General features: G+C 43.6%; 1 protein-coding gene across 1 annotated transcript in view; it reads left to right on the top strand.

Annotated features, from left to right (window-relative positions):
- Positions 1-14,034, top strand: part of LOC306697259 (NACHT, LRR and PYD domains-containing protein 3-like) — a 57,258-nt gene that overhangs the window by 33,529 nt on the left and 9,695 nt on the right. The window contains exons 7-9 of the mRNA XM_079161067.1: positions 10,406-10,558; positions 10,949-11,083; positions 13,648-13,794. Coding sequence (XP_079017193.1) covers positions 10,406-10,558; positions 10,949-11,083; positions 13,648-13,794 — 435 coding nt within the window. The remainder of the gene's footprint in view (positions 1-10,405; positions 10,559-10,948; positions 11,084-13,647; positions 13,795-14,034) is intronic.

Raw genomic sequence — 14,034 nt, 5'->3', positions numbered from 1 at the left:
CAGCAGACAGACTCAGTCAGAGACTAGCTGGTGAACATAGAGGAGCATTTAGCAGCTAAAGAGACAGATGTTTCCCTCAGGAGGTGGTGGAGACCAAACACAGAGCTACAAGAGAGAGAATAGTGGACTAACATTCATCAGGAGACACAAACACAAAGACTCCTGATGAGTCATCATGTTGATGTGTAACTGCTGGATGTGGAAGCAGCTGGTTGACATCATGTTAGACACAACTACTTTATAAGCTGATAATATGTCACATGTTGTGTTTACAGCTTGTTTTCACTGAACCACAAGTGGACAAAGAAATCAATTGATGCAGTTCAAACATGTGATTTACTGACTGACTGGTGGAGGAAACTGAGTCTGAAATGGATGATTGTCAATATAATACTGATAATAATAGATCATGAACAAGTGAACATCATGAGCTGTCGTCATGGGCCAATCAGAAGAAGCTCCAGTGAAGTCAAAGAGTATGAGCTGATGAATAATAAGTGCTCCATGTGAACATGAATAACAAAGCTCTGTGTGTGAGAGCGATGTAATGTCCATGTTTCATGCTGCTCTGACCCCCCTCCTCCTTTCAGGGTGGAGCCTGCTGGAGTCCGATGGTTCAGACCAGGTCTGAGGAAGTGTGAGTGTGCTTTGAGTTTGATTCATGAAAACAAAGCATCTTTAAACTGTGACATCACTCATTCATCTCTGATGTCATCATCAAACAGATGATAGATTAATAACTGCAGCTGTGTTGTGTCTTGTTCTCTCCATCAGATTCCTGTGAACTCACACTCGACACAAACACAGTACACAGAGAACTCAAACTGTCTGACAACAACAGGAAGGTGACACATGTGGAGGAGGTTCAGTCATATCCTGATCATCCAGACAGATTTGATGACTGTCATCAGCTGCTGTGTAGAACTGGTCTGACTGGTCGCTGTTACTGGGAGGTCGAGTGGAGAGGAGGAGTTAATATATCAGTGAGTTACAGAGGAGTCAGGAGGAAAGGAGAGAGTGATGACTGTTGGTTTGGAGAGAATGATCAGTCCTGGTGTCTGAGATGTTCTGGTGGTGGTTACTATGTCTATCACAATAAGTCAAGAACAGCCATCTCCACCCCCCCATCCTCCTCCTCCTCCTCCTCCTCCTCCTCCTCCTCCCCCTCTGGTAGAGTAGCAGTGTATGTGGACTGTCCTGCTGGCTCTCTGTCCTTCTACAGAGTCTCCTCTGACACACTGATCCACCTCCACACCTTCAACACCACATTCACTGAACCTCTTTATCCTGGGTTCAGGTTCTGGTCCAGGTCCTGGTCTGGTTCCTCAGTGTCTCTGTGTTCTCTGTAGGAGGGAGAGTCTCCTCCTGCTAGAGAAACCTTCTCTCTGCTGACCAGATAGTTCAGTGTGTACAGGATCACACACAGCTGATGTTAGTTCGTACCAACCTGATCTCTCAGTGGTTGTAGATGCAGTTGGAGCAGGTGAGGGGTACCTGAGCTGGTCTGGACTCTGGGGGGTTGAGAGCTCTCTGGGACTTGTGGTGTTGCAGATGGAGGTCTGAAGGAGCTGAGCGAGGTCCATGTAATGACCTGACATGATGTGTTGTCTGAGAGAAGCTGTGAAACATCTTTGACTTTGTGTAGAAAACTGAACTTTGTTGTCTTGAAACATTTGTTTGTGTTCAGAAAAACCTCCGAATGTCAAACAAGAGTCTTTCTGGATCAAATTCAGCATCTGTGGAAAAAGAACCACAAGTTGTAAAGAGTTGTTTTGATTTGAACAAACTAAATTCATCTTCTTTGATCATCGTGTAACAAATGAACAAACTGTGAGAAGTGACGTTGAAATCAAAAGAAATCAAAGTTTTGGATGATTCTAGATAATAAAGCACATAAACATCACGTCAAAGCAGAAATGTCCAAATCCATCCCAACACTGTATAAAATGAAGGATTAGTTAAATCAGCGTCATTCTTCACGTGGTGTTGTTCACTTTCACTTCATTCATCACTGACTGTGTGCTAGTTTGATGAAACTCATAGAAACAAATCAAAAGAGACAAAAGAAGTTTGAACCAAACTACTGATCAAGAACCAACTCAGCTGTTTATTCAATGAAGATATATTATAATTCAGAATGTGTCATGATTTCACTTTTCATTCTTTGATTTGTATTCTTACTACCACGATTGATTACAGGTGAGGCTAATTAATCCTCTGTTGAGAGATCGTAGAAATATATGAAAGCATAAAAGTATAACCATCACAAACATATATTTTGTTCACTTTTTATAACTGTCACAATATATAACTTGTTTACACTTATTATAACCAATTTAACACAAACTGTTTTATTTCATATTAGAGGTGATAGAAACATATAGCCTGCTTAGACACTTTATCTAACATAATCACTTTAGCCTTGAATGGTGCTTTGGTTCAATCCGGACCAAACCAGTTACAACCATTTACATTCTGTTGTTAACTCTGGTACCAGATGCCTCCTGTATGTGTGACGCATGTGATTAGGGGAGGCACTAGAATCAGAGTAGTATGAAAGAAAATCTGTTTATTTTTTGCTTTTTCCCAGCGTAGAGACTGGGAGAGACTTACTTAATAGACCCTTAGGGGTCTTGCCCCCTGAGCGGGGAGTAGAACACCCTTCTACTCACAGTGAGAGCTGACTGAGAGACCCTGAAAACAAGCAGGATGTCAGCATTAGTTTCAGTACCACTGAGAGTGTTTCATTGAATTTAAATTGTTCTATGTGATTGCTTTGGACTGTTTTAATAAAACCACAGCCTTACCATTTGTAAGTGACTGGACCCAAACTAGAGACTCTGTTTTTTGAGAACAAGTTGACCCTCTTCCCTGTCCAACAACCGTGTGATACAGATGTGACGACTGACTCTACCAGAGGAGCTTAAAGGTGAGTACCCTGGGTGAAGACTTGGCAGTGCCAGTCATAAATGGTGAGAATGACAATAGGCAATAGTAAAGTACAGACGTTCTACATAACTATTCACACTGGGTGGTAGGGACATGGATGCTCCTACCTCCTACTTCTTCAATCTGGAGAAGTCCGTCTCTCGGACCAAACAGATGGTGTGTCTCCGCCTCCCTGATGGTGAGATGACGACTGACCCAATCAAAATGAGGCAACATGCTGTAAGTTTCTACAGCGCCCTCTTCAGGAAGGAGGACAACCACAGAGAGAGTGTTGACGAGCTGCTTCAGGACCTTCCTCAGCTGGGCCCCGAGGACAGAGCTGTCCTGGACGCCAACATCTCCCTGGAGGAGCTGACCGCTGCTGTGGGTCAGATGGCTGCTGGGAGAGCTCCCGGACTGGACGGACTGCCTGCGGACTTCCACTTCTGGAAGTGTTTGGGAGCCGACCTGTGGCAGGTGCTGCAGGAGTGTTCACAGACAGGCCTGTTACCGACGACATGTCGGCATTCGGCACTGTCACTGTTACCCAAAAAAGGAGATTTGTCCTTACTAAAGAACTGGAGGCCGGTGGCGTTGTTATGCACAGACTATAAACTTCTTTCCAAGGTGCTCGCCAACCGGCTTAAGAACTTTCTGGAGTCTATAATCCACAGAGACCAGTCTTACTGCGTACCGGACAGATCCATCATGGACAACATTTTTCTCATGAGAGACTTGTTGGACCTTTTGTAAAGTGCATCATATTGATGTTGGTGTTATATCATTAGACCAGGAGAAGGCTTTTGATAGGGTTGATCATGGTTTTCTTTTTTCCACTTTAAGAGCTTTTGGTTTTGGTGAAGGGTTTGTGTCACTGTTGAGTTTGATGTACAAGGAAGTCTGGTGAAGGTGGGGGGTGCGCTGAGCTGTCCAGTTCAGGTCCAGAGAGGCATCAGACAGGGATGTCCTATCTCTGGACAGCTGTACTCCATCGCCATTGAGCCTCTCCTGAACAGGTTGAGATCCCGTCTATCAGGACTCATGTTACCGGGGCTGCCTGAGCGGCCCTCGCTGGTGGTGTCAGCATATGCTGATGATATTTATGTGTTCGTCAAAGACCAGAGGGATTTTCCAGTTCCTAAGTAGCAGTTTAGTGTTGTTTGAGAGGGCATCTTCAGCAAAGGTCAACTGGGAAAAAAGTGAAGCTTTGCAGGTTGGGCAGTGGGCAGACAAGGAAACACCAAAGCTACCAGGAAGCATCAGATGGGGAAGGCAGGGCCTGAAGGTTTTGGGTGTTTTTTTGGGAACAGAGGTGTTTCAAAGACAGAACTGGGAGGGTGCTATGGAGAGAGTGTGTACCAGACTGTCCAAATGGAAATGGCTGCTGCCTCAGCTCTCCTACAGGGGGAGGGTCCTGATTGTCAACAACTTGGTTGCCTCAACCCTTTAGCACAGACTGGTAGTCCTACCGCCACCACAGGGCCTGATTAAGGAAGTCCAGAGGACAGTTGTGGATTTCTTCTGGTCAGGGCTTCACTGGCTGAGACCTGCGGTGCTGTACCTGCCGGTCCGGGAGGGAGGACAGGGTCTGGTGGACAATGCATCACGCATCACAGCCTTCAGACTGCAGACGGCTCAGAGACTGCTGTACAGCTTGGGCCTGCCATGGACTGATGCTGCCTGTGTGCTGCTGAGGAGGGCTGGACGCTTAGGTTACGACAAACACCTGTTCCTGCTTCAGCCCCAGTCAGTGGATTTAACTGGTCTGACACCGTTCTACCAGTCCGTCCTACAGGCGTCGCAGGTTTTTACAGTCCGGCGGAGAGCTGTGACGACTCCAGGGATGTGGCTCTTTGAGGAGACGCTGTTCGGAAGCAGCTACGTCACATCCCAGGTCCTGACGTCCGTCAGCCTGAGATCCAGACTGAGAGAGGCCGGCTGTGTGAAGCTGGGTCATCTGATGAAGACCTCCATCCCTCATCTAGCGGAGCTGACCAGCATCCGGTCCAGCAGGCTGCTGCTCAGGCTGGTGGAGGAGGTCTGCGCTTCCCTGCCAGAAGTCCTCAGAGCGTTTGTTGAAGACCGTACCATATCTGAGCAATGGGACGATGAATGTGAGTATGTCTTCCCACCCCTGGCTGTCAGTCCTGCTGTGGGACAGTGGGAGGATGAGGAGGACATCCTGCTGTCTCTGAAGACACCACAGTTGGGGGACTTTGAGACTCTGGGGAGGAAAGCAGCGTATCAGACCAGTGTGAAGGTCTCTAACTTGCGCTCTCTGGCAGGAGTGAGGGTGTTGAGGTGGACTTATTTTTTTGGCAGGGGATCCTCCCCAAGAGGATGGAGGTCCCTGTACAAACCCCCTGTAGACAAAGAGACAGGAGACCTCCAGTGGAGGATTGTACATGGGGCCATAGCTAACAGGTATCTGGTGCACCTGGATCCTGGCTCAGGGGACAGCTGTCCTTTCTGCTCACAGACAGAGACCATCCATCATCTGTTCGTTGAGTGCTCCAGACTGGTGAGACTCTTCAGCCGCCTGCAGGCGTGGTTTCAGGGCTTAGGAGAACACTTTTCTTTCTGTCTCTTCATCTATGGTCCGAACTACTCTGCTAAAAACAAATCTGTCCTCACACTAATGAATTTCCTTTCAGGACTGGCCAAACTAGCAATTTGGAAAACTAGGAAAAACCGTATGAGGGGTGGAGGGTCAGAGGACGTGGTTTTGATGCTGACGGGGCTGCTGGCTGCTCGGCTTAAGTTGGAGTTTGGTTTCTACAGACTGACAAAGAAAACTGAACTCTTTGTGAACATTTGGGCTCTGAGAGACGTTCTGTGTTCAGTCAGAGACGACGCTCTGGTTCTGAACTTATGATTTGTGTTTGTTTTCTTTAGTTTTTTTCTTTTGGTTTTGTTTGTTTGGCATGATTTAAGTTTGTTGTAATTTCTGATAAACAGTAAAACTGTAAACAAAATTGAATTGGAAATAAAAGTTTCTAAAAAATCAAAAGAAATCTCTCTCGCTCTCTCTCTCTCTGTCGCAAAATAGAAATGTCTGCCTATACCACAATAGAATTAGGTTGCTGTGTATGAAGTGATTTAACCTAACTGCCAAAGCTGTGGAATCAGGAAAGGGTAGTCCATCCAAACCACAACCGGGCCTGTATGGCGAAAAAGTCCACCTATTACTTATATGTTTGTGTGTGTGTGTGTGTGTGTGTGTGTGTGTTCAATCATACTTGTGTGTTTAGTTGTAATAGAACTCTTACTCTGCACCGTGTGTTATGATAGTAATTGTTATATACAGTATGTGTACATAATTGTTAAATGCATCAGCTGGTGTTTTGATTGACATGAGAAGAGTTTAACAAAACATACAGCAGGTGGTGGTATACACTCAAATGGAAATTAAGGAGCTTTTATTGCACAATTCGGAGTTGTTGAAGCGTGATGTCTTATTGTGAAGGACGGAACTACGGTCCCGGATGTGTTGACAGCATTGATGGTAATTCTGGCGAGTTAATATCCGGAAGAACCATCAGCACAGTGGCCGAATCCCAATGTCCCCCCTTACGGACTCACGGACTTTGAGGCGCACTCCCGCGAAGTCCGTGAGGGTTTAGGGCTGTCCCGTTGTCAAATCATCAAGTGTTTGAGGGCTCTCTCGCAGACATTTTGAGCCCTTAATGAACCCTTTCCGCAAGTCAGCATGGTATGCTGACTTGGCCTAAGGGAATTACCCACAACTCATTGCAATGTGACGTTAAACACGGGGTAACCAGTGGACGCATGGAGACGTTAAAAAAAAGGTAAACAAAGAGAACGGATCACATGTGTTCAGCCTGGAGTATTACATTTACACAGAAACGTTAAGGGTTAAAGATGGAACAAAAAATAAACATGAAATCAGAGAATATGTATTTATTTATTCATCAAATATTAGATTTTGTCATTGAAGCTGTTTTGACAAAAACGAGTAAATAGATTATATGAAGTTACTTCTCATCTTGTGAGTAAAGATCCTGAAAGACGTTCAAATCAGGGAGTACAACGTATAAAATAAATACACACAATTATACATCATATTTGTTGTCGTTTTCATGGTAACGTGATATGTTGCAGCAAAGTGCTGTCCCGTTCTATTCACACCATCTCAAGCCCTCACAGCCTCTCACACTCAACCACTCACCAGGTGACCTCAGTGAGTCCTTCAGGGTTCAGGGTTCAGGGTTTAGGGGGGACGTTGGGATTTGGCCAGTGTTTACAACGAGGATAGACGTTATGACGGACTATGACAAGAGCTGCGCACGAATAATTCACCTGCGTCTGCGTCGTTTTACCGACTCTGGTGAAGGCAAAGCTAACTTTAATAATTACAACGATATTTAGTTCTAAAGGTATGAAGTTAAACTTTAATTTAACACCTTTAAATCAACTGAAAACAGTACACGATCATTTTTATTAATATTTTAAGTTATTTTTTATTGGAATGTGAGCCAATGTCATTCACGAGACATACATATGACATATGACATATAACGTAATACAACACTGCTGTTTGTGTGCTGTGGTTAATCTTTGCACGACTGCTTATTTTACCTTAGTTAATAATACCATACTATTTCATTGTATATATTGTTATTTTTTACTCTGTTACTTTAATTGCTTTAGTATATTGTTTGCTGTAACAAACAAATGTCCCTTAGGGATGAATACAGTATTTATCCATCAACTCACAGGTAGCCTACAGCTGTGACGAACAGGATGTAAATGACATCCTGTGTATTCAGTGACGCAGATTAAAACTGTCCGATTCGGACTGTTTTCTGTCACCGCCCCTTCTGCTCTCTGATGCTCCAGTCGTGTCGCAGTTCATCTTGAACGAGCCAATTACAAAGCACCAAAACACTGGTGTCCTCGTGACGGCCCCTCCCTTCCTGTTTCCTCTTTAGTTTCACTTCTGGAGCTCGTGGTGTCGCAGCTTCTTCTTCTCTGCTTCTAAAGGTGAGTGAGCGACTCTTTTCACTGAGGGACTCTTGGAGGACTCTTTGGTCCTTCGGGTCCAGCAGAAACTAGTTCAAGTGGACTTCAGAGGAGGACCAGTGAAGAAGAACAGAGCGACACGTCACAAAGTCTTCAGTGCGCGTGTCGCTCCTTCTTTCCTCGTGAAGGAACCAAAGTCACGTTTGAAGAAGTTCCAGAAATACTTGATGTTTTTCTTCAGTCAGCTGAACACAAATGGATTTAAAGTGAAGTTTACTATGTACAGTATGACGTCATCGCCCACCTAAAGCTACCGCACGTCACTCCAAGGAGTACTTCCGGTCCGGATTTCAAAGTAAAGGATCGCGTGAGTTATTTGCGGTTAAGGAATAGAAGAGTCATTTAAGATCCTGTTATTGATTATTATTAAGACTACAGTCAGATATAATATGAAGTATTTTACTGTGTACTATTTGAATAATCTAATGTCAAAGTTCCTTCCAGAGACCAAGATTCATTCTTTTTGTCTAACTTTAATGATTCACAAAGTACACAGTAAAAGTACTTCATACCAGTACTGACTGTAGTGTGAATAGTACTGAGTCCAAATAATAGGATCTTAAATTACTCTTCTATTCCTTAATCCCAAATATCGTAAACTAAAGGACACGCGATCCTTTACTTTGAAATCTCAGGAAGTACTCAGTTTCATACTGTACGGAACTTAATTTAGATTTAGAGAAGCTAATTTTCTTCTAATGTTTATTATTATTGTCATTATGAATATTATTGTTCTGATGTTTATGATGATTATTATTAACTTTAACTCCTCCCCTTAGAGATGTAACCTGATGGACTTCAGATCTTGAGACCTTTACAGTGAAAAGTGATCCAAAGATCATAAAGTTATGAATTATGAGCTCTGAAGGTGTTTCTGAGGCTGAAGAAGCTCCAAACTGAACCAAACTGCTCTCACATGTAAAGTCCTCAGTGTTTGTATCTGATGTGGTTTCAATGCTTCAGAGGGAAGTCGGCTCTATAGCGCCCCCTACACAACGTAGACCACGCAGCCCTCGCAGTACGTTTCACATAGATCTGTAACATTTGGGAAGCACATGTATCACATGTAGACATAAAAAAAGTCTCTTGGAGCCATCCTCTAAACCCAACCGGAAGTCGGCCATTTTGAATTGTGTATACATTTCTTGTGTTTTTGCTGAACTTTAGTGAACTCCTAGAAAATGAATCACACCAACTTAATATTTAGTGAGAACAATCTAAAGACCTTAGTGATGAAAAGTTATCAAAAGCTTCAAGGTTTCATGAACGGGGAGGACGTGGTGTGGCGGCCATTTTACATGGTTCACCATCATCCATCAATCTGCTGTAACTCGACTGTTCTTTGTCTAAACTGTCCCAAACTTGCCATGCTTGATGAGAGTCATGGCTTGAGGACTTCTGCAGGCCAATATTAACTCATAGTCACAGCGCCACCTACTGGCAACCGTTGTTATGTGAGGCTTTCAGAATACAGAGGTCCAAACACTGAGCGGACCCTCTGAGGAACATGTGGTTTCCTTTATATAAAGATAAAGATTTTAAAGTGTTTGGAGAGCAGAAATGAGCTCACAATAGTTTAAAGTCATGTCAGTAGGCATCAGTATAAATGACCTGTAAAGCAGGAAATGGTGAGATTCAGGTTACATGTCACAATAAATGATGCACACTACATTGTGACAACACATCACTAAACATCTGCAGATGAAAGCTCACAGTGTTTCATTGAAGGGTTCAACTAACAGCCAGTTGAGTCCACTTTCCTCTCTCAGCCTCTGGATTCACTGCCGGTCCTTTTCTCTGGACTCCTCACTCGTCTCCTCTGCCAACGAGTTCTACTAGATTACTGTCAGACCTCCAGGAGACACAGAGAGTTTAGAGAGCTGCTTTTACTTTGACAGTCTGTTATGTTACAAACACTGAAGCACATCCACAGCTTACATTTGTTCCTGTTTGTAGCTGCTTCATGCTCTGACTGGATGCAGTAGACGTGGAAACAGAGGAACATTTGAAGAGCTTTTCAAAGTCACTCAAATAGAAGTGAAAAGTGACGTCATCCCCAAAGAAAGGCCAATAAAAAGCCACATGAAGAGTCTTCCTCTAGTCTTCAAACAAGCCAACAGACTAAAGAGCATTGTGAACGTCATTTCTTAGAGATGACTCTGCAGCTCAAAGTGACAACAACATGGAAACTGTCCCATGAGTGTCTTTAGTATTGAGGTGAATGAGCTGTGTGTGTTTGTCATGATGAAGAGAAATAATGTTGTTGTGTTTGTGTGAAGGTGTGGACTCTGCTATGAATCAGTGTGAGGACAGAGAGGAGGGAGTCCCTCCCTCTAAAACCAGCCACACCAAAGCTCAGAGGTGAGATGACCGTCTCTAACTGTCCATGACTCAAAGTCTTTCATTCACTGACTCTGTTCCTACATGTGACCAGGACCCATCAGGGACCACACTGTCCTGGACCTGGACCTGGACCTGAACCTGAACTTGAACCTGAACCTGAACCCAGCTGTGTGTCCATGAAGAGTGACGGGTCTATGGGTTGTATTATTACCTTCAAAGATGGACGCCACTCTGTTGATCAAAGGTGAGGATATCAAACTGATGATGATGATGATGATGATGATGATGATGATGATGATGATGATGATGGTGGTGGTGATGATGATGATGATGATGATGATGATGATGATGATGATGATGATGATGATGATGGTGATGATGATGTCAGAAGGACACTCACACATGGTTCCTCTCTTCATCCTGATTGGACAGCATTACTCTTCAACCATCATGGTCACCTCACTGCATCACTTCCTGTCTTTGCTGCACTGAATACAGCTTCAACATCAACACTGAAACATTTCTACATGAAACATTGATTTCATACTAAACGTCTCCTAAAACTACCAGGATACTAACACACAGAGTACAGTAGGTTTATTACATCACTGAATGTATCTGGTGTTTCTATCAGGAGGAAACTGGAACAACCTGAACCTGGACCTGAACCTGAACCTGGACCTGGACCCAGCTGTGTGTCCATGAAGAGTGACCAGTCTATGGGTCATTTTATTATCTTCAAAGATGGACGCCACTCTGTTGATAAAAGGTGAGGTTATCAAACTGATGATGATGATGATGATGATGATGATAATAATAATAACTTTATTTAAATTGCACCTTTCCAAAATAAAGTTACAAAGTGCTTCATAATAAAACATGAAAGCAAATCAGAAACACAATCAAACTGGTAAAATAAGATTTAAATCAATAAACAAAATAAAATGCGTCAGATGTCAAAACAAGCCAAACGGTAAAAGTGAGTCTTCAGAAGAGATTTAAAGAGGAAACTGAATTTTCCGGCCTTAGATTAGCAGGAAGAGAGTTCCACCGCTGAGGGGCCCGGACAGCAAAGGCCCGTTAGTAAGGTGTGGTGTAAACTATATAATAGTACGAGTGAGCGCTATAACACTGAAATAAGGACATGTGAGGAAAGAAAGTTTGTCTTTGGAGTATTTATTCTCTGTGCAGAGAAGCTTCAATCATCCCACTGAGCTCCTGTGTGCAGTCTGAGGGATGAAGAGCCCCGTGTGCAGGTTTCTACATCTTATAAAGGACCAGTGCACAAGGGTGGGGGGGTAGGATGAGTCCTCTCTAACACATCTGTTTCTGTTCCTCACCTAAACATTCTGTGCTTAACTGTCTGCACCCCCATTCAGTTACTTCCTCTGATGGAATGTTTCTCCTGCTGATACCAGATTAAAGTGCATCGCAGTAGTCGAGTCTGGAGGAGATGAAAGCATGAATGACTCTCTCAGGTCAAAGGTCAAAGGAATGACCTGATTCTGCTTCGCTGTCTCAATTGAGTAAAGCAGATCTGCACAACTTTGGTCACCTGAGCATCAAAAGTCAAGTCAGAGTCAGAAATAACACCCAGGTTGAGGGTTCATGCTGAACCTTATTAGATAAAACTCCAGACTGGAGGAGAGATCATTAATGCAGAAAGGGGCCAGCAGGGGTCATTATACCTACAAGACAGGACATGAACCATGAAACAGTGCTGGAGCAGGCTTCATGGGATGTACAACTGGGTATCATCTGCAGAGCAATGAATCTCTGTATTATGTTGATGTATGATGAGTCCTAGTGGTGACATGTACATGGTGAACAGGAGGGGACCCAATATAGACCCCTGAGGGACCCCACAGAAGAGAGGAGGCCTCTCCAAGCATTACACAAAAGAACCAGTTCAACAGATAAGACATCAACCAATCCAGCTCCACATCACTGATGCCAACAGAGTTCTTTAGACGGCGGATTCAGAGATTGTGGTCCACTGTGTCAAAGGCTGAGCTGAGCAGAAAAAATCCTGTGCTTTTATTTTGAAGGGGATTTTGTATGCAGCCTGTCTGCTCATCATCTCCGCTTGTGTGCACGTCTCAGAACGCGCAGCTAGTGAGGCCGAGGCGGGTCTATGAAGCAGTTTAGCCAATTGCTGATTAAAGATAGAAATGAGTGACGTACAATTTAGTCAATCAGCGTCCTCAAATAGATTCAGAGCGTTCTCGTCAGGAGAAGTCTCTACAGGCGAGCGCGAGCGCCAGCGTGAGCACTACTCCTCCAAGACCCGTTTGAGAGGAGAAGTTTGAGGAGAAACTTCAGTTAAAGAGCTGATCCCAGATCAGCCTGACCTCACGATCAGACAGCAGACTAGCGGGAAAGAGAAGCAGAACATGAAGCTTCTCTACTAGCTGCACCAGACAGGTTTGACTCATCAACAATAGAACCTTGATTTTGTAGCTTTACACCTATATCAGAATCCATCATTTATTAAATACAATTCAAAATTAATCCACCCATACAGCTCTTATATTAGGCCTATCAGTTGGAACCAATGCATTGGATTTACACTCAAAATAAAAGTGTGCACACAACTTTAACATGGCCATGTTGGTAGCACTACATACCTCTGTCCATTCAGTGTCCATTGGTCCGAAATCGTAGCTTGGTGGTGGTGATGATCAGTTGTCCAATTAGACTTCAAAGCAACCACAACATTCCAGCGATGTCTATTCGATCAGCTGTTGAATCCAGCACACGTCGATCCATACGAGTTCAGATGAAGCCAGTTTTTGACTTAATGTAGTGACTTCAACAATATCCAATTTATCTTAAAGCCACTAGGGGACGAACGGGAGAACTTGATCGGACGCGTGTTCCACAAACATTTCATTGTCCAGTGCGCTGTCTTTCTTTGGATCCGTTGATCCATTTATTCCGGTTGCATATTGACACCAAAACAGAACAACACAGGATACTTGACAGGATAATATATCACCTTGAAACTCTACGCTGACACGATTCCTTGACACGGTCAAAAACTGTTCGCTTCCCGTCCACACACACCTGGTTCTCATTACTAGACACTTACCTATATGCACTTTTAGGTCAATGTGCCAGAACTGCATACAAATTCACCCCGTGTTTCCCTCAAAAACAAAAGAAACCAACAAAACCACATCATGGCTCCAACACAGCTTCAACATCAACACTGAAACATTTCTACATGAAACATTGATTTCATACTAAACGTCTCCTAAAACTACCAGGATACTAACACACAGAGTACAGTAGGTTTATTACATCACTGAATGTATCTGGTGTTTCTATCAGGAGGAAACTGGAACAACCTGGACCTGAACCTGGACCTGGACCTGAACCTGGACCTGGACCTGAAACCAGCTGTGTGTCCATGAAGAGTGACCGGTCTATGCCTGATTTTATTGACTTCAAAGATGGACGCCACTCTGTTGATCAAAGGTGAGGATATCAAACTGATGATGATGATGATGATGATGATGATAATAATAACTTTATTTAAATTGCACCTTTTCAAAATAAAGTTACAAAGTGCTTCATAATAAAACATGAAAGCAAATCAGAAACACAATCAAACCGGTAAAATAAGATTTAAATCAATAAACAAAATAAAATGCGTCAGATGTCAAAACAAGCCAAACGGTAAAAGTGAGTCTTCAGAAGAGATTTAAAGAGGAAACT

This window comes from Pholis gunnellus, assembly GCF_910591455.1.
Source record: "Pholis gunnellus genome assembly, chromosome: 6".
Classification (NCBI taxonomy): Eukaryota; Metazoa; Chordata; class Actinopteri; order Perciformes; family Pholidae; genus Pholis; species Pholis gunnellus.
This window is presented reverse-complemented; position numbering and strand designations above follow the sequence as displayed.